At 44.3% G+C, this 25,636-nt stretch overlaps 2 protein-coding genes across 3 annotated transcripts in view; one reads left to right on the plus strand and one right to left on the minus strand.

Moving 5' to 3' along the window:
* Positions 1-1,298: 1,298 nt before the first annotated feature.
* On the minus strand, positions 1,299-5,723 carry LOC115542811 (zinc finger MYM-type protein 1-like). The gene is made up of 4 exons (XM_030355241.1): positions 4,684-5,723; positions 4,239-4,319; positions 4,024-4,104; positions 1,299-3,918 (listed from the first exon to the last, which is right to left on the minus strand). The coding sequence occupies exon 4, from the start codon at positions 3,434-3,436 to the stop codon at positions 1,583-1,585; it is 1,854 nt and encodes a 617-aa protein (XP_030211101.1). The 5' UTR covers positions 3,437-3,918; positions 4,024-4,104; positions 4,239-4,319; positions 4,684-5,723; the 3' UTR covers positions 1,299-1,582.
* A 553-nt stretch (positions 5,724-6,276) lies between these two features.
* si:ch211-246m6.5 (von Willebrand factor D and EGF domain-containing protein) overlaps positions 6,277-25,636 on the plus strand; it is a 34,627-nt gene continuing 15,267 nt past the window's right edge. The window contains exons 1-16 of one of the 2 annotated variants that reach the window (XM_030354941.1): positions 6,277-6,590; positions 10,024-10,208; positions 10,933-11,161; positions 11,737-11,802; positions 12,118-12,350; positions 12,583-12,672; positions 13,513-13,654; positions 14,277-14,497; positions 15,823-15,896; positions 16,341-16,623; positions 17,221-17,423; positions 17,538-18,433; positions 18,960-19,096; positions 19,574-19,735; positions 21,346-21,450; positions 22,720-22,834. In XM_030354941.1, the coding sequence (XP_030210801.1) occupies positions 6,497-6,590; positions 10,024-10,208; positions 10,933-11,161; positions 11,737-11,802; positions 12,118-12,350; positions 12,583-12,672; positions 13,513-13,654; positions 14,277-14,497; positions 15,823-15,896; positions 16,341-16,623; positions 17,221-17,423; positions 17,538-18,433; positions 18,960-19,096; positions 19,574-19,735; positions 21,346-21,450; positions 22,720-22,834 (3,235 nt within the window). In that variant the 5' untranslated portion in view covers positions 6,277-6,496. The remainder of the gene's footprint in view (positions 6,591-10,023; positions 10,209-10,932; positions 11,162-11,736; positions 11,803-12,117; positions 12,351-12,582; positions 12,673-13,512; positions 13,655-14,276; positions 14,498-15,822; positions 15,897-16,340; positions 16,624-17,220; positions 17,424-17,537; positions 18,434-18,959; positions 19,097-19,573; positions 19,736-21,345; positions 21,451-22,719; positions 22,835-25,636) is intronic. The other variant, XM_030354943.1, reaches the window with a different exon arrangement.

The raw sequence follows: 25,636 nt of genomic DNA on the forward strand, positions 1-25,636 counted from the left end.
GCCTTAGCTCCAACTCGAGCCCTAGCTAGAGATTTGGCCCCAAACTTAGCTGTAGACTAGTTATGGCTATACACTTTCCTTTGCTTTTGCCTTAACTATGGCATTAGCCTTTGCTATAGTAGCCACTGCAGCAAGTGTTTCCATGTGACACATGTTAGGATGATATTACATGCATGATGATAATACCTACCTCCTAACTGCACTGTTTGGAGTCATTGCTGGTTTATAGAGAACTGGGCAAACGAGTGGGCCGTCTTTAGCGAGACAAATGTAGGGATGGATGGGAAAAGCCTATGACAAAAGGAAAAGGGAGGAACAGTAAAACATAAGAGAGGAGAGGCCTCTTACGTCTCACTGTCGTGCCCTTAGGCAATACACGGATTAGACCATGAGATTAGTTTCCACTATCTAAACACATGTTCAAGAACCGACTTACATCAAAGTAGAACGGAATCAGCCCATTTCTAACTCACTAGGTAAACTCTAAACTCTGGTCAAGTCTGCAAAACAGATTTCGGTACAGATGTGTTGACAGACTTCTGAAACAAACAAGTCACAATGTGTGTATTCGACAACAACAAGGAAACTATCAACGGTAAAAGCAAAAAGTCTTACAACACAAAAACATTGTGTTGTGTTTAGCTGTGAAACTTACCTTGATGAATACAAAACAGACATAAAATCAAGAGCTAGGGCCTTAAAAAGAGCAGAATTATATTTGAGTCGTGGGCCTTTGGCGAACTGATGCTGATGTGCCAAACGATGGAATTAAAAAAAAGTCCTATATTTTGCCGTTGTTCTCAGCAAGATACAAAACTGTAAGACTTAACTCTCTCATTTCAGGGAGAATTTTGTTGTGTTGTGTTCAAGAACACAAATGTGTTCTTGAAACAATTGGGTATTGGTGGTCTTCCTTGGGAAAGTCTGGAAACTAGAGGTCTATCAGGTTCTCACAACAGCTTGAATGAGAGGCAAGAAGCAAACACCTGTGGGATGTCATAGGCCCTTTTATTAAGTGGAAAGGTATGTCTCTCCTTTGGTCTCCTAAGCTTCCAGGCAGCAGCACCTGATATTTACCCTACACTCAGGGCCGGTTCTGGCCCTTTTGTAGCCCTAGGCGAGATTGAGTTTTTGCGCCCCCCCCCCCCCCCAATAGCGAGCCGAGCGTTGCCCTGTTAATTTACATTGCTATATTAAACATCACTTAAGACGCATATTAACTGATTTACCTTTACTTTGCTTGCAGCATTTTCACACAATTATTGCTCCACTATACTACATTGCAAATAAATGTGTGATGCATGGACAACAAACAGAAATGTTTCAGAATATTTTCTTTTTAATTATTTTAAATGACTTATATACATTCATAAACACTTAAGCATACAAGTAAAAATAAGCCAAAAGTATCAAGTCAAAATATGCAAATATATACAAAAATGCTACAAAGAATGTTATGAACTTAAAAAAAAAACACACTAAAAGAACACTATAATGGACACCAGTTTAACTATTAAACACTCTACGAACAAAAGTGCAGTTGTATCGGGCATTTCTATTGACCTTTCAAAGTGACGCAGCATTAGAATTTGACAATTCTAGACTTCCTAATGGCAAATGTGTTGATGGTATCATCAAATGATATCTGACTTGAGACCTCTTGGTTGACGCTCATCAGTGCAAGCCCATTGAGGCGTTCTTGACTCATCGTTGACCTTAGGTAGGTCTTCAGTAATTTTAATTTTGAGAAGCTTCTTTCAGCAGAAGCTACAGTCACAGGTAATGTGACAGCAATTCTTAGGGCCACCCACATATTTGGGAAAACTTCTTCAAGTTTCTTCTCTTTTAAGTGATTTAGAATTTCCATTGTCGTCATGCCGGCTTTTGGCAATGCTTGGAAATTGTTCAACTCAAGTGCCAGTTCCCTCCCGTCAAAGTCTTTATGGTCACCTTGGCTCAGAGTGTTGCTGAGGGTTTCGCACTCCTGGGCGAGTTCTTCCTCTGTCAAATTAGGGAAGTTAATTAACACTCCAAACTTGTCCTGAACATCACCCAAAAGCTTGAAGCGTTCTTGCAGTGATGTTACCGACGCATCGACAATAACATTGAAGAAGGAAATTTCTAATTTCTTAAGTGCGTCTCCTTCTGGCTCATCAGGGGATTCATAAGAGAACTGTCTCTTTGTTTTTCTCAGCCTCTTCTGCTTTAGGACGGTGTCCACATTGATCTCCTCACAGAGATCTCTTGCGGATACCTGAGCAGAAGCGAACCCAGTGCTTCTATAGCTCACCAGAGAGTCTACTGTTTTCCTCAGGAGATTCAGAGCCACATCCAGCTGCATTGACACAGACTGCAATGCTTTGCTGACATGATGTATTTTGGCCAGCATGTCATACCACACAATGCTACAAATGGTGAAGCGGTATGACCCAACTTCTTCAGCCAAAGACTGTGCTTCAGTTATTACCATTGAGTCAGTGGCTTTCTCCCTGACCTCAAGAAGGGCATCCCTCACCTCCGCTGTCTGGAATCTCACAGCCTGCACACTGCTAATTCGACTTTCCCATCTTGTATCTGACCAGGATTTCACAGTTGTTTGGACGTGGTGCTTTAGGATGGCCCACCTTTGTGTGGAGGCAGAGAATAGTGTAAAAATTCTTTGTAGGTAGCCAAAATAACTGAGTGCATCCGTAGAACTTTTTGCTGCATCCGCAACAACAAGATTTAAAGTATGTGCTCCGCACGGGACGAATAAAGCTCTTGGATTTTTTTTCAGAAGTCTAGCTTGGACACCTTTGACCTTTCCCTTCATATTTGCGCCGTTGTCGTAAGACTGTCCCCGGCAGTCTTCGAAGGGAAGGTTGAACTCTTCTAGTCTCTTCAGAATGAGGTTGGAGAGGCTTTCTCCCGTGGATGATTCAACTTCAAGGAACCCCATGAAATGTTCTTTTATTTTTGGGGTGTCGGTGTCGTCTGCTGCAACAATTCTAACTATAACCGACAACTGCTCTACGTGGCTGAGGTCTGGGGTGCAATCCAAAATAATGGAATAGTATTTGGCCAGCTTTATCTCCCTTAACATATAGTGAACAATTTTTTCACCAATGCAATCAATTAGTTCATTTTGAATATCCTTTGACAAGTATGTTGCATGCCTGGCTCCTCTCTCCACATCAGCAACATGTTGTTTGAGAACTGGGTCAAACCTGGCCATGAGCTCAACTTCCTTAAGGAAGTTCCCATTATTTGGCTGGTATAGTCTGTCTGAGCTCCCCCGCATGGGAATATTTCGCTCGGCCAAAGACTGTATTATGGCGACCAACCTGGTCAGCACATCACGCCACCTCCTCCTTTCAGCTTGAAGGAGTGCCATTTCCATTTTGTCAATTGTTTGGCCCTTTTCAAGTCGAGTCTCCAGTTCCTTCCATGAGGTCATGTGCCCTAAATGCTCTGAACTTTGCTCATGGCTTTTCAGGATCTCCCCGCAATTCTTCCAGTCATTTAGGCCACTACTATTGAGGTTAAAATGTTTCTTTGAAAAGAGCTTGCAGCAGAAGCAGTACAGAGTATTGGTTTTCCTTGAATATACAAGCCAGCTTCTCTTGACTTTCTCCCCATTGACTAATTTCCTGTAGAAGTAGTGGTGGTGGCAGCTTCTCCCATCATCTCTTTTGGGAAATGTAAAGTCTGGATTGGTCTTGTATGGTCCTCTACTAACTAACTCAGTCCTTACCGCATCACAGAGGGCTGGCCAGTCAGCAGGATCTATGGGTGCTCCCTGGATATTAGGAATTGAGGAGGGTGAGGTGTCTGCAGGCGGCAGTGTAGTAGCAGAGCATGTTGCGGTTGTTGTTCCTTCACTGGTCTCAGTGGTCTGTGTTTTACTGGTGCCTGGAATACTAGATGTGGCCCCTTCACCTGTATCAGCCAGATGTGGTTGAAATTAGTTTCATAGGGATTTCATAGGGATCTTCAAGTACATTTTGTCAGGTGGTTGTTGGCTTAGTTATGCAAAGGACTTACTTGCTTCAGGCTGCGTGTCCCTGGTCTCAGTCGTCTGTGTTTCACTGATGCCCTGAGTGCTTGATGTCCCTTCACCTTCACCTGTATTCAAGCATATAGTATACCAGACAAGCAGTGTTTAATAATGATGTGAAAATGATCATGTATTTGAATTACTTTTAGAAAACAAGCTATGGACGTGGCTTGAATAAATACTATTAAATAGACTCACTCACCTGATGCAGGCTGTGTGTACCTGGCCTGTGTTCCACTGGTCCCTGGAGTACTACTACTGGATGTCCCTTCTCCTGCTGCAGCTGTATTTAAACATAGAGTTCATCCATGCTGTTCATTACACAATTGCATTTGGTCATTTCTATCATCCTTCCACATAGTTGTATTGTACAAATACATTTTATCTGACCATGTAACTTGTAGTAGGTAACTTACAATTACTACCACCACTACTATTATTACTACTAGGCTGCTACAAGACTAAATAATACTACTAATAACAAAAAAGTTATAATAATAATAGTAATAATTGCTAATAATAACAATAACAAAAACAGCAACAATAGTACTAGTACTAGTAGTGCTCTGTAAGGTGACCTTGGGTGTCTTGAAAGGCGCCTCTAAATTAAATGTATTATTATTATTATTATTATTAGTTGTACTTACAAAGTTCAGAGAGAGGTGAACATGACGGATCAGGTGTCCTTTCTCCTGCAGGTGCTGGCTTCTGCAAATATTGCTTGAGTGCATCTGGCCAATTAAAAAAATATATATACGAAATACTGTTTATTCCGTGTTTTATTTGGCCTTTTGTAAATTCATTGAAACCGAAACCGAACCGTAAAAGGAAAGGGAGATTACTGGTTGTAGTCTTTTCGCTCGGTTTTAGCCCTACGGTTGATACGGAGAACCGAGCAAAAAGACTACAACCAGTCTCCCTTTCCGTTTCCGGTTAGGGTTAGGGGGGGCCTGAAAACGCGATTTGAAAATTCAATCATTTCGAATTATAGAATTCAAAATTAGCCAAATACCCGGGACAGGACCAATAGTAAGAATTTCGTTGGTAATCACTCTTATTTCATCCTAGACAAACCAGAAACGGGGCTCAATGTTCAAAATACCGGAATTGTCCCTTAAAAGTCGGTGGCTAGCGGTGGCTAGCGCCGCGGTAGCTGCCTGAGCGGCCGCAATGTTACATGATGCACTTGACAGCCTGACATGAGTTTGACACTATAATGGCAGAGGTCAACGTCAATTACCTCTATACTGGGCTTTCTTTTCTTCTTCTTCTTTTTTACGTTTTCGTCCTTGCGCGCCAGAGGGTTTAACTTTAGTCCTTTTCATTTTAAGAGTCAATACCTATGTCAAGCTTGATCGACGCATCTTAATTTACCGAACGTAACGTCTTTCACGCCACGCAACGCCCCGCAACGCCCTTGATCGACGCATCTTAATTTACCGAACGTAACGTCTTTCACGCCCCGCAACGCCCCCCCCCCCCCATGGAAAATGATTTACAAAAAACATAAAAAAAAACGATTAACTAAACGTCTGGCTGAGGGGGCGCCCTAGGATAATCGTGTTTAATAATAAAAAAAAATCTTCGCTTGTTTAATTAAATTAAATTAATTAAGGGCGCCGCTAGAGGGCGCCCCCAACACATTTGTCGCCCTAGGCAATTGCCTAGGTCGCCTATGCCAATCGCCGGCCCTGCCTACACTCAAAGAGATCCGACCTTCTCCGTGTCAGCCTCGCAGGGTTATACACTGTCCCCCTTGGTCAAATGGCTTCATTCACTAAACGGTTCTAGTCATGTGGTTTGACACAAAAGGAACTTGACGATTAATGGGATGAATCGGTGAATGGGACGGGCTTTGTTGGGGTTTCAACTATTAAAACTTGTTTGCTGAACACTTCAAGTCATAATCGGCCCAGAATTGTGTACATTATTATGGTGGCAAAGTTTGCATAGTTTCCTGGGTGCGTTCGGTACTTAAACTGTATAGGCCTACGTACAATCAGAGTTGAGGAACTTTAAATTAGTTCCTGGCATCAATCTGTTGCCAAAATGTGAAAAAAATAGTTTTTTTTCTAATTTTATAACACTTGCAATAATGCAACTAATGCACGCAATGCAACTTAACAACTCGGATACATGTGTCATAAATATATACGTTTCATTTGACGTTTTGGCCACTGGGGAAGGGCTATATTCGGTGCCCCTCGGACAAGCGGGCCCACCTACAGGGGAGACAGACTGCTACCTCCCCTTTTCTCTGCAACTTCTGACTTCTTGTCTAAAAACGTTGTACTCCAAACAATGCGAGTGCCTCGTCTCTCCTCCTCGTGCACTCAGAGCTGAAATTGGAAGACACACTCGTGGCTTTACCGGCGTTCACCACACACGACTATTAATGGGACCAGACGACTGAGTGAGGTGGTCGCGTCTCTGTTTGGAGGAATTTGAAAGAAGGCTACAATGGAGAGCGCGTTTTACCCCGTGGTGCGGCTGTCCTTCCCGGGTTACATACGAGTTGCGCTGCAATGCATGGTGTTGGTGCTGAGCCAACGTGGTGAGTGGTGAATATTTACTTGACTCTATTCCTTGCAGATATGTTCGCGCTTTGCAAACGACCACCTGACATTTGACGTTGACGCACGCATTTTGTCAGACAGGCGTGTTGATCGCTTTACTTTATCAACCATGAGAACTGTTTCCCAACGTTACGATCAATGAATAGGCAAAACAACCGCTCTAAATGTAAAACAAACCCTATAGAAGGCTACAAAGAAAAACGACGATGAAATATGGATGTTAAAGAGCCAGTGAACCCAAACTCGTTTTCTTCAATTTGTCTGCATTAAACCTGGTCTTATCTTCAACAAAGTAATCTATGCAATGGTATCACTGTTACTGAAGGAAATCTAAAATCCTATGTTTTTGCCATTCTCCGCAAAACACTACGTGAACGGTTCCCTCTGCTGAACTCAGGTGCGTTCTGTTCGTGACGTCAGAATACCTTTTCCGAGGCATCGTGACGTCGACCACGGGACACCGGCGGCGCGGTGTGTGGACGTGTGAATCTCCGTCTGGCCAGCTTTTTATATAATGTCCGAGTGAGGGTTATACTTCCCGGACACCGCTATAGTGCGTGTTTCATGTCCAACATCGCTCATTACAGCGCTCAAACACTAGCCTACTATAAAAGTATCAAAAAGTTGGAGTAGGTCGTAACCACGGGGATTACACGCCCCCCTTATTTATAAAACTCTCTCCCAAACACGTTCTTAAGTAAAACACATAATTTTCGAATTCCATCTTAAACAGCGGGTTCACTGGCTCTGTACATTGACGTTCATCTTGACATCTCAACAGTGTGGTCCCTGGTTTTAACTAAGCCTACTTAAATCAAGGCTATCAAGTATTGTCTATTGGTGTATGTTCATTTATTAATTGTATTAGTTTACATGTTCTCATATGATTGGTTTGCATGGTATAAAATCGAATGCAGTCTGTCTTATCCTGCCATTGTTGTTCATATCTGAAAAGCAACTCTTATTTCTCTTGATCGATTGAGCATTCCCTACTATGACTTGATGTCTAATGTGGACACTGGAGCGGTCACAAATGATCAGGAAAACAGAAAACAGTTATTAAAATATTGTTGGATGAGTTGTTAAAGTACTGTAGCAATTTATTTTAGCTCTAATCATGTGACAAATAACAACACACAGTGTGTTGCGACATTTCGTAGGTTAGTAACTCTTGACCTCATGCTTTCAGGGGGCTCTCCTCTTCCGAGTCACGGGTGACGAAAGTACAATAAGGTCGTAGAGCTGGCGATAAATCACAGTCTAAAACAATCTGGCACTTGGGTACCTTTCTTGTTGGTTCGTTTTCTGCCAAGTTGTTACTCATTTGGTAGGTTGAGGTCTGTTCGGACACTGAACTCAATAACACATCAAAAGATAACATAGATAACAAAAACAAAATACACAAGAAGGATTGCAAAAAAAAAGGTTGTAACATGAATTGTTGTGTGAGCCAGTGTTTCTGACTAGGATGGTCTTGAAGGCCTGACAGCCATTGGCTTCCATTTGGCGGTTGAGCGACAGCCCCCCTGGGCCATGGACCCCCAGCCACTGTTGTGTTAACACCCTGCTCTCCCTAAATACTGTTTACTGAACACAAACGAGACGGGGTGACTCAAACACATCTGGCGAGTGCCTTCGGGACTTCCAGGATTTACCCCCTATGGGACGGGTGGGGGGTAAATCCTTTAAGCTAACTTCCCTCTTTTTTCTATGTACACACCTTCAACCTCTGTCCTCCACCCCTCCCCCCCCCCCCCCCCCCCCCCCCCACAAACACCTACACACACACACACACACACACACACACACACACACACACACACACACACACACACACACACACACACACACACACACACACACACACACACACACACACACACACCGTTGATGACTGGAGCAGTGCAGACTACAGCAAAAGTCTGGTCGAGTATAGTCTAGTCTGGCTTGTTTGGGTAACCCCTGACCTCAGCTGTTGCAGGCCCAGCTCCCAGGCAAGGTGTACGCACAGACAAACCAAAGACGTAAACAAGAGGCATTTGCTCTTCAAGTGCTTTGTTTAAGCTCGGGGTCACTGACACTGTTACTCGCTACCGGTCCTTTCAAGGTTGTGGTGGTCTTCAGACACTATCCATACCAGCCATGTTTGCTTTTCCCGGTATATTTCAACCCTTGGTATATTAAGGCTGGCTACCTCCAATGCTCCAAGAGGTCAGTTTAATTTACTTTGAGTTGGAAGTTTGATGATATTCTTTTGTAATTGTTGGAAAAATAAATCCTAGCTTGTGTAATGACAAGGGAGGTAGAAGCCTTTCGGGTCTTTGGACTTTTTTTTTGTATTACTGATGTTTTATTTTGAGGGGTTATATTAGTGTAGAAATTCCTATGGTCCTTTCTTTGTATCCTGCTCCAGCATTAAGCTATAGTTCCCCATACTAGTTCCATGGGCCATTGGTTTCCAGGTCCTCTCCCATGGTGCATGGGGAGGCGAGGAGGAAGAGAGCGATCTGTGTTATTGTAAGTCATTTAGATAACAACTGGCCATGAAATAAACCATCCAGCCCACTGCTCTTCTTCCGGTTGACATGTTAGTCCTATGTCTACTCTGGACCATTTCTCTCCTGTTGCCCTGTTCTCAGTCAACGCTCAACTCATTGTTGTATCAAACATGTGCTGACTGGGACTAGGGCCATTATTTGCTTGCAGAATGAACAGTAGAATCAGTGGACGAAGGATGGTTTTCATGATGGATGGATGAATGAATGAATATAAAAATGCAATGATTAAGAAAAACTTAATTTGGGACTGGAAAGATAATTGTTTGATAATTGAATATTGCAGTGAATACAAGAGTTCAACAAATATTTAGTGTGGTTAAGCTCATGCTCGCCCACTGGGAAACTATGATTTGGGTTTGTTTTGAACTGGTCCACTTCTGACCAGTTCAGTATTAAGTCGTGATGAAGTCACCAAATCAGGTATCCTATAATCAAACCCAAAGCTTTATTCTCAATTTCTTCACATTTAACAAACGTACAAAGGAATCGAAACAAGTGCATAAAGTACACAGGCACAACAGATAAAGACAGGTAAACAATAAAGTGCACAACAGATAAAAACATTTACTAATCCAAAAATAAAGAATAAAATATTAGAGTGCAAAGTAGCAGCAATATATTGTATGATATATTTTAGTAGTGCAAAATGTATAAATTGTAATATATATACATTGTAGTGGTGCAAAAAACTGTCAGTAAGAGCAGCAAAAAGTATATTGTATGATATATTGTAATGGTGCAAAAATTTTAGATGGTAGTAGTGCATGCACGACTACTTAATCCCGATAATGCAACGTAAAAGAGCACAACTGCTGTCCACTTACCTCCTCACTCACTCCCGATGTCTTTAAAGCGCCAGAGTGCTATCCCGGTGGCCACTGGACCCTGAGGAACCCGTACCGTAGTGTGGACTTTGACTCCACTGAGATCCAGAACATGGCCATCCAGGACCTCATCTGCGACCACTCGCTAGAGGCCGGGTGGTACCGCTTCAGTGTCAACAACAAACCGGCAGAGATGCCCACCAGCTGCGTGGAGGTAAGGGGACAAAATAATCACCACCTGCCATGCTATGTGAAGACCTAGTCGCAAGCCAGAAGTACAACAATGGCCGCTTTTCCTTCTGCGTTTCAAATTTGCTCAATCTCGATTGGCTCATGCCAACAAGACACGAAACGTAAAACAAACAATTATTAGGATTAACTTACAAGCAACAAATATAAGTAACACATAAACAAGAACCAGCTTTGTTTTGTGATGGAAACAATAAAACGCAAAGCTGATTTGGAGAAGAAGAGAATTAATTTCAGGGCAGGTTAACAATATAGTGCTCATGTGCTACAGCAGTACCTGACCAGGCTGCACTGTGTAGGGGGGTTCTTTACTGTCCAAATTACAGGGTTTCCAGTACAGAAATTTCCTTTCAATAGACACTTAAGTAGTTCGCCTCACTTTACACAGGTACTTCTATTAAACCATCATCTTATTTTCTCTTATCCTTCCTGTATGTGTCAGGTGCTTGTTTTTAGTTTAGCTACTGCTAAAGACAACTTAACGCACCACCGTTTTATATGGTCCCAAAATGATAGCCTTATCTAAACTGTGAACAGCAACCAAACATCCTAACCATTCCTTATGTGGGAAATGCAACCAAGGTTGAGTGTGCCCTCAGACCCTTAATTGACCCCTTTGGGCAAAGGTGCTTGTTACACATAACATTGCTAAACGCTGTTAATGACACCAGTTTGCATTCCCACCCCAGATGAACCGGTGTGGTACCCAGGCGCCTGTGTGGCTGTCCCTGAAAGACGGGCCCCTGCCCAGGCCTGGCGAGGTGAGGCAGCTGTCAGCCTGTGCCACGTGGCAGTTCTTCCTTGGCGGCACAAAGGACTGCTGCCTCTTCCGCATCCCCATCACGGTGCGCAACTGCGGGGACTACTTCATCTACTACCTGCAGCCCACCCAGGGATGCATGGGCTACTGCGCAAAAGGTGAGTGGATGGTCATTATACACTTGTCCGACCAAATTGTCAATGGTCGGACAATTACTGGTGTTACTTTCAGTTAGTAGAAGAACGCTTATTAATTCATTATTTTCGGGGCTGGTAGGGAGATATGTATGCAAACAATCAGAGCGGTGAAACATTAAATTAGTTCCTGGTTCCTCAAACTGTTGCCGAAATGTGATATTATTATTATTATTATATATATATTTTTTTTTTTAACTGAATAACGCATGCAATAATGCAAGTAATGCACTCAATGCAACTTAACCAATTCCTATGATGTCCCATAGGGAGTGATTTTGTATTTTTTGTATTTGTGTTTAATTTTTGAGTATCCATTTGTATACTGTGTTGATTTAGAAATAACATTAATTATGAAAAACAGTCATATTTAAATGAGACAGTCTACTTAATGCATGGTGAAGTTGATTGAGGCACTTTTATTGACTGACATTATCACAGATTTAAATCCGTAGTTTGATATGGATTGATTAAATAAACTGTTCAAAATTGTTTGTTTCCACAGTAAACCAATAAATAAAACCTGTTTTGTCTTGTAGTTGCACCAGACTTTGGTCCAAAACTTTGTCCACCCGGTGAAGTTGAGGTCAACGGGAGATGTAAAGGTGACAATATAAACCAATGCTCCAATGTTCAGTGATTCGATATAAAGAAGAATGTGTTATAACATGAACTCATTATTATAAGGACTCCATACAATTGTTTAAATGAACATCAGCAGGCCAAACTGGAAAGTTGAACGACTAATAGTATATTTCCCGAAAATAAAACAGGGATGGTGTCATAATCCATAACCTTAATTTAATTATCATTGGCTAATAGAGTTATATTGAAAAAATTGTCACACAAACAACAAATAAGCCGAAAGAAAAATAACTGAACTTAAACAAATTACTTTTTCCACCATGCCTCAAAATCAGCCAGCATCTCAGCCCTGACCTCCAGACCCACCATCACCCCAGAGCTGGTGGGCAGCAGTGTCCACCTGAGGTGCTCCTTCCTGGGGCCGCCGTCCAGCCAGGACCTGGGCTACCAGGTGGTGTGGGCGCGGCACATCGGCCACAGCATGAAGGCAGAGATCAGGCAGGAGTCCACCATGAAGACCTCCTCCCTGGTGGAGATGGATGGTCTGCACTTCAGACTGGGGGAAACGGTAATTCCTAACAGACCCTTGTCAGGGACAGGGGGGGGGGGAGAAGTCAATTTAGTGGTGGGTCGCGCTGACTTCTGTGACGGGGGAGGGGTTGTGTGTATGTGTTGTGGGGTTGTACAAAGAAAGTGTGTTGCATGCCATAAGGGAACGGTAATGTCTGCATAGGGGCAAATCTGAACATGTAATTGGGTAATAAAGTGAGTAACATCCGTTTGCCCCCCCCCCCTCATAGTTCTCCTGTAGTGTTTCTACGTTCAGAGCGAACTACAGCCACAGTAGATCCACGCCGAAGGAGAGCGAGAGCTTCTACGCTGGATTAAAGGTAAAAATAAACCAGCAAAAAGAATAAGCTGTTTAACAGTTCTGCTGTTCCTGACCAAGATATGAATGATTAGGGTTTATATTTGCATATAATGTTAAGAAGAAGTAAAATCGTATTCTGTCCCTTTATGAGAACCCTGAGAATGAACATTCAGGTAAACACTTTGAACTTGAAGGAAGAACCAAGACTTAGAGGAAGTATGTTGAAACTGAAACTGAAACAAGAGTACTCAAGGCTTAAGAATTAAGTCATAAACATGCTTTCACATAAACTTTAGGATAAATGCTAATTAAGGTAATTAACAAAAGAGCAGAGAAAGCAACAAAAATACATCAAAGACAAAGAGTTTATCGCAAACCCTCTCCAATAGTTTACAGTGCAAAATAACAGAATACACCATGTCAAAGAGTGGCTGTTTGTAGGTGACTAAAAAGCCACTGTGACCTATAACCTTGAATAAATATTGGAAAGTACACAAACTTTAGATGCTACTCAATTCGACACACTGGACCTTTAAATGTGACATATTATACCACCAGGTGTGAGTGTGATTAGCCGTTACAAGCCGTTTTGAAAATCTGCCTCTTCTGACATCACAAGTGGGCGTGTCCAACTAGTTGCATGACGGATAGATGAGCAATGTTTTCTACAGTCCACTAAGTAGGTTGTTCAACAGATCAATCAGCACGCATCTAAGTCGACACGCCTACTTGTGATGTCAGAAGAGGCAGATTTTCAAAACGGCTTGTAGCTTCAATCACACTCACCCCTGGTGGTATATTATGTCACTTTTAAACGATTGGACTAACGTTATCTATCTGCTGCGATCTCTGTCGGTAGTTTTCCGTGGAGACGCTGCACATAGCGGAGAACAGCAAGGAGCACCAGGTCAGCATCCACAGCACCGTCCCGATCCCGTGTCCCCGCCTGCAGCCGGGCCACCAGTGTGGCCTCCCTCTGGTCCTCAGTGTTCTGGACCCAGGTCAGTCTCACATAGGGTGCGTCAAATGGTAGAGATAAGCGAGAATGGTGGGATTTCCCAGCATGCTTTGGAGGGAGGAGTACGAATTTCAGTTTCATGGGATTAGCAGCGAGAGGTGGGAGAAAGGGAGGGAGTTTAAAATAGAGAAATATACATTCTGAGTTAAATGTTTCGATATTGCTTGGTCAAATTCTTGGTCAATTTTTTTATAAAAATCTCCTTGTGTTTGTTGTTGTTGTTGTTGTTGTTGTTGTTGTTGTTGTTGTTATGTTCTCATTGTTCTTTTCCAGGGACTGGTAACTGACGTGCACTGCTAAAAGGAAATCTGAATCTGAAATTGCACCTCTTTAGACCAGAATTAAGCAAAGATCCCAGACCCTCACTCAGCCTACACGCACACACAGACACACTCATTCAAGGAACACAACAAGTCAAGGAAAAAAACACATAAACGCATCACCTGTCGATTCCCCCTTCTCGTGTTTCAACTCGCCTTGGCGTGCCAACGAGCCAACCCATCAATGGTAGCACAGCATGTTCAAGACACTGTGTTTACACCGTTTGCTCCAGCTGACACCCGTTAACAACCTCGTTATCCTCCTCCCTGTCGCCATGCAAACAGACAGCCGGGACCACGAGGCCCCCAACGTGGCACTCTCCACCTGCCAGCTGGCCCTCACGCCGTCCTCGTGCACGGATGCGGGCTGCGGCGGCCGCGCCTCCTTCACCCTCACCGCCGTCACCGACTTCACGCGTGACGGGAACCGGCCCAGCCTGGTCAGCGCCGGCCCTGCGCCGGGGGCCCCGCGGCTCTGGAGGAACTACGTCTCGCCCCCCTTGAGAGTGAGTGGGAGACCGTCGGTTGGTTTGGGATTGAGATGAGAGTACATGACATTACATTAGATTACATTAGTAGTAATTAAATTTAATTTTATTTATATCATCCCTTAACCACAGGTACATTTTCAAAGGGCTTAACAGGCCATATGCTTGTGACACTAATTCTTCCGCATGGGGGTCAGAAATGTATAAAATAGACCAATAGACCAGCAATAGAGTAGTGTTGTCACGATACCAAAAGGATGTAGGACACCTTCATAAACATCCTGAAACTGATACTGAAATTTCACCACAGCTAAGAACTTAAATGTCAGTAAAGCTAAAACCTCCATCCAGCAGGGGAGTTGTATAATTTGGTGATCAGTCTAATTCAGTGCAGCACTGTATTGGACAGGCTAACAATCCCTGGTTTGGGCTAGAGTTGAACGGTAAAGTGGTACTAGAAAGGTAACACAATACCCTGCCGTTAAAAAAACGTTTGTATACTCCATTTTATTAGTACCGGTACTTAAGAATTACAGCGTTTTAAGTCGTATTTCCAACCGTTGAGCTTTAATTGGAGAATGATAGGCTTGGCTGCAACATACTCGGCGCAGCTAGACTCGGTCTGACCTAGTGCTCTGCCGCCTGCCATATAGTGGAAATACTGGACAATAAAATGTACAGCACACAGCGATATGACACAGTTTGTTCCTCACTTTAATCCGGGTAGACAGATTATTTGCAAAAGTTTTCAAAATACTACTTTGATATCTGGTTGTGAATATAGAAGTGAAATATCAAAGAAATCTCCTAATCACCAAGTATGGGCGACATCAGATTAATGCATAGCATTGATAGGCTTTGATACAACTCTGCCCTTGATCTAATTATTTACAATAATCCAATTATTATGGTTAGAAATCTACAAATTCACTTCCTAATCATCTACAATGATGAAAAAACCAAACAAACTAGACCACACATAAACTAAAATGTTAGTGATCATGAAAATAAGAAACAGAAATCCATGGGGGAAAAGAGTAAAAAAAGTAGGAAACATCCGGCGCTAATAGCAGATAATGCCGATATAAGTGTTACATTTTATGCCGCCTTTTGTCTGCAGCAAGTGGCTTGGAAGTCCCCTCGTTGTTCCCTTGGGAATTGGTGATTAGCTTCCATAAGTGCGGCTGTCAGTCTTCCCCAGACACGCTGTCTCCATCACGAAGCTATCTGGCCTTCCATCTGTGTTCAGTGAAAACTTCAAAGGAGTACGAGTGAAGTCAGTGGGGGCCCGGGTCGGAGTGATCTTTTGTTCCCTTCACCTCCACCCCACTCATTCCCCTCAGGTCACAGTTCAGGACCTCCCCACCTCCATCTGCTACTCCCTGACCGATCCGCACATCATTACGCTAGACGGCAGGTAATTGACCTCAACCTGTTTGTCGTTCGCACTTCATTAAGGGAGCACTCGTGGCCAAAAGCTGTACAACAGGTTTGGAGATACAGTGGTGCTGTGTGGTGCCGCTATGGACGGTTCTTAGAGTTTACTTTAAAATAATCCTGGGACTGAGGCCAGATCCGGGAGGGGTTGCTGCTGTGTCTAATGTCAGACTTTTTTTCATGTGTGCAAATTTCTACCGTTAAAAAAAAAAACTGTGACTTTTTACACGTGTCTGATGAAAACATTAAGGCAACCTATAAATAAATGAATGTCAATAACTGCTAAAGGGAGTTTTTTTGACGGCGGAGACAAGGAATATTTGTATTACCGACTTACATTTTTCTTACCATGTTTTGAGTTCATAAAGCAAGGCGAAACCAGCGCTGAAGAACACCCTCTGTGCGTCCCTGTTTGGCATCAAAGGCACTACGAGAACCAGCAGACCGGAACCTTCCTGTTGTACCGCAGCCTGAGCAGGAAGTTCGAGGTGCACGCTCGCCAGTGGGACTGCGGTAGCCGGCACTACGCCGTGGCGTGCACGTGCGGCGTGGCGGTGCGCGAGGAGAACGAGGTGGCGGTCTTCGACATGTGCAACGGGCAGCCGCTGGAGACGCGGCCCCAGCTAACCGTCAAGACCCTTGGGGAGGGGCCCGGCCAGAGGCGCCGCCTCAGGATCCTGGAGGCCCACCAGGGGAAGAAGGTCACCGTAGGTATCTGAACCATGTCCCCGGTGTGTCCTGTTCAACAGGAAGTGATGCCGCAGGAAGTGATGAAGAAGGAGGATGTGATGTAATGTGATGTGGCGGGGGCAGCCTGTGTTGTTCTTATAATGTTTAAAACAGTGAAAATGGGAATCTTATGGGTACTGCTGGGTCTATAAAGTTGACACTACAATACTCGGAACATATTTACCCTAACATGTCCATAACACTCACAGCAGCTGTAGTCCAGCATGGACACCTGCAGAGTTAGATGGATGAAACCTCAATACATTTGGAAAGAAAAGGATGACGTACTGTACAAAACATGTATTTTACTAAAATAGAACAAACATTTCTATTGTTTATGCCAGATTAAAAACTCAGCAAACACAGATATTAAATGTGGAACTTAAAGACGCACAGACGAATATGTAATGAAATAATTCTAGTTGTTGTTGCACTAGAATGACTTTGAGACGTTTGTGATGGTGATGCTTTGTTAATGATTCAAGAAAGTTCCAGGTTGCTCGTTGATCTATTTTCTGAATGACAACCTCTAATCAGCTGTTAATTAGCTGCCGACTGTGCCTCTCCTCTCGTAGTTGATCTTTCCCTCCGGGGCCTCTGTTAGGGCCGACGTCAGCGACTGGGGGATGAGCCTGAGCGTCAGAGCGCCCGGCCTCGACTACGGCCACACGGAGGGCCTCTGCGGAACCTTCGACCGCAACATCCAAAACGACCTCCACAGCTCTGAGGGCATCCCCTACCCTAGCGAGGAGCTGGGCCGCTTCATCGAAAGCTGGAGGTCAGTCAGGGTCACGCCCTTTTGTTACCGGGAAGATGTTATGGAATGATCTAAATATCCTTAAGAAGGGGCAGGTCGTCTGAGGTGTTTTAACCCTCTGTATTCCCCCGGCAGGTTGGGTCCGGGGGAGAGTCTGTTTGACAAGCTGCCCACGGTGACGAGGCAGGCATCCAGGAGACCTTTCTGCCGCTGTCACCGAGGATACACCGCCGTCGGCTCCCAGTTGTTTGGTGGGGGGGGGACCAAGGACCCTGTCGCCTCCTCTCCCCACTCCGACTGCTCGGCCCACGACGACGTGGACTACACCTCCCTGTTCCCCTCCATGGACACCACCCTGGAGTACATCCAGAGCTCCCGGCAGGACGACAGCATCCTGGACATGTCGGCCTCGGACCGCCAACACCCGCTGGAGAGACGCCGTCCGCACCCTCGCCCGCAGGAGGAAGACGACCCACTGGACGGGGAGTTCAGGGAGGACCTCCTGCTGTCGGTGGGACGGCAGCGGAGGCAGAGCCTGTACGAGTTCCAGCCGGTCTTCATGGCCCAGAGCCTGACCCAGGGCCTGGCGTACTTCTTCCCCGAGGACCACCAGACGGAGGCCCGGCCGGCTGTGTGGCCCAGCTGGCCCACGCCTAGCGGCCTGACCTCGGCCAAGGCCCTGGAGGTGTGCCAGACGGCGCTGGCCAACTCCTCGGTGGGGGCGGTGTGCCGCGACCTTCTTGGCCGCCGCTTGGACGAGGCGGTGGATCTGTGCATCCTGGACCTGCAGCTGAAGGACGACCTGAGCTGGGACGAGGCGCTGGTGCCGTACCTGGAGAACGAGTGCGAGCGGAGGCTGCTGGGGAACCGGACCCTGCGGGCGCTGGAGCTGTCGGCCCCGCCGGGGGCCTCCGGTGGTGTGGTCACGGCTCTGCGCTGCCCAAACTTCTGCAGCGGCAACGGACGCTGCACCACGTGGGGCTGCCATTGCTTTGCGAGTCACAGCTTCTATGACTGCAGCCTGGCCATCAGTGAGTCCTCCATAGAGTGACTTTAGTACAGTTTACATTAGTTTAGTTTATTTTGATCGCATAGTTTCACAACATTAAATACATAAGTTTAGAAAACACTAGAAAAAAAATTACAAAGTTGTCATCTAAATTTATACATTGACATTTCTTATTAAGAGAACTGATCGAAAGGTGTAGGTTGAAGCACTTGCTTATTGCACCTACAATTTTACATTATGTTTTATTTATTCGTTTTTCGTAGGTCCCTCAGGATCTTATTTTAAGTATTATTTTTTATAATTGTTATTATTGTTATAATGAATTCCTGTTTATTTTATGCATATTACATGAAGAGTTACAAAAATGAATTCACCTTCATATTCATATGAAGGTGTTCCGTACATGCCTGACTTTTGTACTGTGCCATACATGCCTGACTTTTGTACTTGTTAAGCAACTTTTCGGTTGGTTGACTGGATGATTACCCGCTGTCTTCGGATTGGGTGAGAGACTGCATATGAGATAACAGTGATCTGTCTTATGATAGGCCAGCCGGTGGAGGTCACAGACTTGGAGAGCAGCGGCCTGTGTGACATCCGGTTATTCGACTGCCGCAGCATACGGGTCTTCGGACTGGGTTTTATCGACTCCCCCGACATCAGCTGTCACGCCACCAGACTCGAGGTGAGATATAGCAAGGTCCAAGGTCAACCTGAAGGGCTTGTGAAGACCAGTTTCAGTTTCAGCATCTCACCCATATCCATGACACATATCCCCCTGTCAATGCATCAACTAAGCCGCACGGCCTGCTCTGTTCCACCAAGCACTAACAATGACATAATATACGTTAGCCAATACTGTGTTTTAGTATATGCTACACGTGAACCTCCTAAATGGTGAAATTTGATTGGTTCGCTATCTCGGGAGATTGGGCAATATCCCATGATTGAGATCTCAAACTCACAATATTGTTTTCATCGCAAAAACGTGTGTGATTGCTAACAAACTGCTAATAAAAACAAATAAATGCCAGCTAAAAGTGTTATCTTGTTTATTTTTTCTTATGTAGAATACTAAAACAATTATTCACCTCTTCGGCGAATAATTGTTAAATATCAACCTTCTCGTCCACGATCTGTCTCCATCGGCTCCTCGTTACAGTACATGAACGGGGCGTGGATTCCAGGGGAGAATCAGCGCACCAAAGCCACGTTCCTGAGCTCCAAGGCCCTGGACTGCGTGGTCCCGTCCCTGAGCAGCACGGCCGTCCTCAGCGAGGACTTCATGATGGAGGACAAGCCCTACGCCCGCTGGGAAATGAGGGTAACTAGCACTAGCCTCTAATCCCAAACTTGTCAGGAAACGTTCTTGTATTGGATCCCCCTATCAATGTGTCAACTAAGCCCCACTGCCTGCACTGTTTCACCAAGCACAAACAATGACATGATCCAAGTAAACCAATACTTCGTTATAACAACTTTCTCGTCTGTGTCCATATATGACAAGCCCTAAGCCCGATGGAAATCGAGGGTAAGACGCTAGTAGGGCTGAACGATTCATCGAATTCAAACCAAATCACAAAGGCTGCGATTTTGTTTTGAGATTTGTTGCTGTTACTGATTGAAGATCCGCTCATTTTCTTTTACAATTCAATAGTTGTTTAAAGATTTTATAATATCAATTCATGCATCATTCATCTCCATACATAGGCCTGGCCTAAAGGAAAGAGCAGTTTTATATGCTTACTGCCTCCAATGTTGGTCATAAAAAATTGCATACATTGGTGGAAATAATCGCTATTACATTATTTCCCCAAATCGTTCAACCCTACGCACTAGCCTTTAATCCCTATCTTGTCAGGAAACGTTGTGGGATCGGAAATTGCTCATATTCCCAGATTACTTTTTGAACCGGGGCTCAAATATGTGGCGTCGACACCGACAACAATCCAGGTTGGCATTATTTTAAGGTGAGCCTTGACATCTGGATGGCATCTTTGCTTTTTTAGGGGCCATACCAATGTGAGTTTGACTTATCGCTTCTAAAGCCGTACATATGGCGCATATATGGTTCACTTAAATTATTTAAGATTTGGTTCAAGGCCGCTTGTGTTGAACATGTGTGGATAGACGCTGAGGGAGATTTGAGATTTGCAAAGCGTTAGTATTATGTTCTCTATCAAAACATGGCCGCAGTTCAATGTTTACTCTGCTACAAGCGATTTGAACACAAGACTTTCTTTCTCTCTCGGCAAATTTGCACACCCACCAAGACACTCATGTAGAAATAGGGCACAAATGAGCATATATTCCATGTTTTAGTCAAAGTGTTGAATGTTGATTGTGTTTCACGTGTATCAACATGGATGTCAATATCTGGGATTAAATGGTGAAATTTATGATGAAAACAACTAGTTCCCCTGTGTTTCTGTTGAAGACAGGGACAGGATCTTGTGTGATAAGTGATGGTATTGAAGATGAGTCACAGCAATTTGTCCTTTTAAGGTACCAGCATGTGTGGGTGTGATTAGCCATTACAAGCTGTTTTGAAAATCTGCCTCCTCTGACATCACAAGTTGTTGTGTACGCCTAAATGTACGCTGGATAGATCAGTCTACCAGCCTACCCAGTGGACTGTAGCAAACATTGCTCATCTATCCGTCATACATCTAGGTGGACACGCCCACTTGTGGCCTCAGAAGAGGCAGATTTTCGAAACGGCTTGTATCGGCTAATCACACTCACACCTGGTGGTATAATATGTCACCTTTAAGACCATGTCAAATCACTTGTTTGGTTGTAGAACCCCCGGAGGACCTGATTGATCGCAGACTATGTAGGAGATTGTGAAGGGTTTGGATGCCACTCTGCCAATGAGTTTAATCTCATCATCCTACATCGTATCATAGTGGTGATATTTGTTCCCTGAACCAGGTGACCAACGATGGCTCTCAATACAGCGAGGGCAAAGTGCTGACCATCTACGACGGCATGTGCCAACAGTGTGAGGCCTCACCGTCTGGACTCTGTAAGTTGAAGGTAAACTCTTCCACTCACCGGTCAAACAAACGCATCCAAAAAACGTCCAAGGCCTTAGGAACACAGAGCGCACAGAGCGCGAATTATGTTAAATATTTGTAGTGGAGCCAAAAACAAAATATAATCATTTTATTGCTAGCTGGATTCATATTGTACTCAAGGCTAAATGGGGGGTGGTCCAACCTATGCTAACATTTTCCAACACCAAAAACAGTTTTGAGGGAAGACTTTTGTACTCTTCTGTTGTAGTAAGTCAATACAAGCTGAACACATTAGTTCACTGAATTATATTACTCCCCTGACGTAGGCTCATCAGCTGATGTTGGTTTTCCTACAGACCAAAAATCCCAGAGCCTACCAAAACCCAGGAGATTACATTCTTGTTTCAATAGATGAGTGAATCGGGAGATGGGTTTGGCAGATTGTTATGAATAGTGTAAACCTTAATTTGTAGACGTGGTTGTAAAAGAGAACCTTTTAAATATGTATCAACTGCGTTGATACTGTTGACATTAATAATGAATTGTTACAGCGCAGGTTTTAAAAATTTAACACAAGGGCTTCATAAGTGCACATTGCTACTTATTCAGGGCTTCAGAATGGCTACAACATGGCTAGCCAGGGCGGCTTAAAGCACACGTTGGACCACAGAAGGCCTAATGGTGACCAAGGATTCATTAAATACACAGTCTCTGTGTTAATGCTTTCCCATAGGCCCAATACACACACACACACACACACACACACACACACACACACACACACACACACACACACACACACACACACACACATACACACGCACACACACACACACACAGCGTCACACCTTTCATTTCAAACACACGACCATGGCTATCACACAAGCTTGCTTACATGCAGACCTTGCAGTGTCCCACACGCAAATACACCTCGGCTATGCAACTTTGCGTGCCAAAGTGGAACTGTAATTTAATAAGTGCAGACTGGACAGGGTTAACTGGTTGATCATTTCCTGTGTGTTATCTGGCGACCGCAGGGAGACCCAGCTGGATCAGAAAAAACCTTAGAGGAGGGAGAATAAATAATAAAATATTAACGGCATTCCAGAGAGCTGCTTTAAAATGTTGAACTTGTTATGTTGAAATGTTGAAATGTTATGACTCGTGATTTTAACTTTCTGTTTATTCTCATAACACCTATCTCTGCTCTCTCCCTGGAAGAGTATCTGTTTACTGGGTATTTATGGCTTTCTCTCTCTGTCTGTGTGTCTGTGTGTGTGTGGTCTAGGAGAGGACGTGCAACATAGACGGCATGTGTTTTGGAGACGGCGACTCCAACCCCAGCAGCCCCTGTCTTCTATGTGACCCGGGCTCCTCCAAGTTCTCCTGGTCGTTTAACCAAGGTTGGAACGCAATCTCACACTCCTCAGCCCTTTCTCAAGACAGTTTCTAAAGTCATTCCCAAGAATTTGCCGTTTCACCATGGCCACATTTAGCGCAATTTTGCGCTAACGATAACTGTGAACTCTGCTCGCAATGGATTGCAAGCGATGGTGCATTAAGTTAAGATAACTTAACAACCTTATTTAATCCTTAGGTGGAATAATGTGGGTGGTAACAGCGGCAGGAATATAGGCAACAATAAGGATAAAATAAAATACAAAGAGTAAAATACAATACACAAATTATAAACTTCATGTTAACATAAAAATGACTATAGCAAAATATGCATTGTTTTAAGTGTAGGAATTTGGCTATTTAAAGGGTTCACCGTAGATAACTAAATACCAACTATGTACAGGATATAATACTTATACCGCGTGTGGAAGGAAGCTTGTAGGGGGTGGCAGTTAGGAAACAGGCCTCAGATGCTTCCCATCTACCCCATTTTATCATAGAACACCATCTCGAACTCCTCCCCCTGGATAGTAACATGGGTTTGGGGGTTTTCTGCTCTGTAGGGAGTCCAACACATGCTCCTTGGTCTTGGCGATGTTGAGCTGGAGGTTGTCCTCCCCAGACCCTAGACCAAGTAAAATAAACCTAACTCACTATGCAGTCTGCCCTATCTAGGTGTGAGTGAACCCTGTGTGCAGCAGGTACACGATGCCGTCGTCTACAATGATCACCATTGAGATTACTGGAGCATCCGCATGAGGGCGTCCACGGATGGGGGACCTTCTTGAGCCTTAAGGCTCAGTTATGGTTCCTCATCGACAAAACGCAATGACCAGGCAGACTCTTCAACGCAGTCGAAGAGTCATCGCCTCGACGGAAGGTTACAATTTTTGGGAGGCGCACGTCCGGCCCTTGCGGTGGATGCAAGGAGGGTTCGCAAGGACGTAATGGGCCCTAAACCTCCTTGCGTTGCGTCAATGTATAACCATAACCAAGCATTTAGGGAGAGGTTGAAGAGGTCCTGGAACACTCCTGCAAGCTGTGCCGGCACACGCCTTAAGCATCCTAGGTGGGTGCTCTCTGGACCCATGGCTTTGTTTGATCGGCACTAGGACAGCTCCTGTCCCCAGTGGCTGGATGTGATGAATGGGCTGGTGAAAAGGATGTCGTTGAGATAACTGTTGGGAGGGGGGGGGGTTCCGTAATGAGAATGTCTGCAGTCTTTAAGGGCGGTTCTGGGACCATGGTGGAACAAGACCCAGCCTGCTCAGTTCTCGGGGGGTGAGGGGCTAGGTCAGACCTGTTGAAAAAAACAGCTCATTTGCACGTGCCTGGCTCCACTCCACTAGTCAGGGCAGATTGTTTGTGTCCAGTGATCCTTATCATCCCGCTCCACAGCTCCTCGGCCCGGCCAAGGAATATTGGTGCAAATTCAACCGATCTGTGCACTTCTCAGCGCAATCCCTGCATGTAATGTCTTGTCTATGGTTCTATCAAAATGTATTGTTTCATTCTTACTTGACAAATTGCATATGACTTGCATGGATAATATACAGTCACACAAAATATCGACAGCCACACAGAATATCAGCAAAGTCCTGGCAGGCCTGATGAATAAGGGGACTTCTTCTGTTCGGCTGTCTTAGTCGTGATTTTATTGTGTCATGTTAATGTGAATATGTTGTGTGAATATGTGGCCTCACTGCACCTAAACACGTGAAGCGTATTTATTCTGTCCACATTTTAACAAGCAGGTCAATCATACATATAAAAAACAAAGACACATGCATGTGATCTTCCAAACCCCACGCCCCGTCTGAATGCGCTCTCCAAAAGCGCTCGCTTCCGTACAGGGATTCAAAGTGTCATTGTGCATTTGGTGGCACGTCTCTTGTAAAGTGTCAGGCATCTGGAGCTTTTAAAAGGCAGACCGCCGGGGAGCTGGGGTGCTCTAGAGATGGGTGGTCTCGTGGGGGTCTGGTGGTTCTCAGGCTGTTCAGGAACCTGGAGTCCTCCATCTGAGCAGGGAGGATTAAAATGGCAGCCGGTTTAATTATACTTAGATTAAAGTGGAAACAAGGATACAGCATTGGGCCGTTATGAGTTAATTATGAATTTAAGGAGAAACAAAGACATAATTACTGCATCTGGCCATCAATAAATGCAAATGAATTCAGTGAATTCCAGTTGACGATAGGGTACTATCAGTCGCTACAAATTTCCCTACTGTAGTAATAGATGCTGTAGAAAGGGTATCAAAAGGGTTTCTAATCTAACAGCTACCAAGTTTAAGAAAAAAATAAATGATGACTGCTGCGACGCAGGCAAATATGATAGTTATGGTATTTGATGTGCGTTCATTTTGTTTGTATGCATATCTTTCAAGTTTGGTCCTAGTTGGTTGCACAGTTAATATCGTTTTGCTAAAGTACTTAGCACTAAGTGTGGGTGGTGTGGTCATTAGTTGTGTTTTAACAACAATAACACTGTTTTTTGGTGTGGCTTCGTTCTCCCTTCCCCCCTTTTCCAGCATCAAAGGGGATAAGTGTCCAATTACAAGACACCAAATTCCCAACATATAATTGACGGTTGTTTAAACCTTGAAAGAGACACACACACACACACACACACACACACACACACACACACACACACACACACACACACACACACACACACACACACACACACACACACACAGAGAGATGAAGTAATTTCAGAGGAACATTCTAATGCAGAAGTTCATGTTTCATGCTGCTCTTCTGGCTTTTGTAGTAAACACCAGCTTTTTTAATACTCCTCTGGAG

Source organism: Gadus morhua, chromosome 4 (assembly GCF_902167405.1).
Source record: "Gadus morhua chromosome 4, gadMor3.0, whole genome shotgun sequence".
Classification (NCBI taxonomy): domain Eukaryota; kingdom Metazoa; phylum Chordata; class Actinopteri; order Gadiformes; family Gadidae; genus Gadus; species Gadus morhua.

Excerpts from the sequence above, each read along its gene's own strand:
- LOC115542811 (XM_030355241.1), bottom strand. The coding sequence starts at position 3,436 with ATGACCTCATGGAAGGAACTGGAGACTCGACTTGAAAAGGGCCAAACA.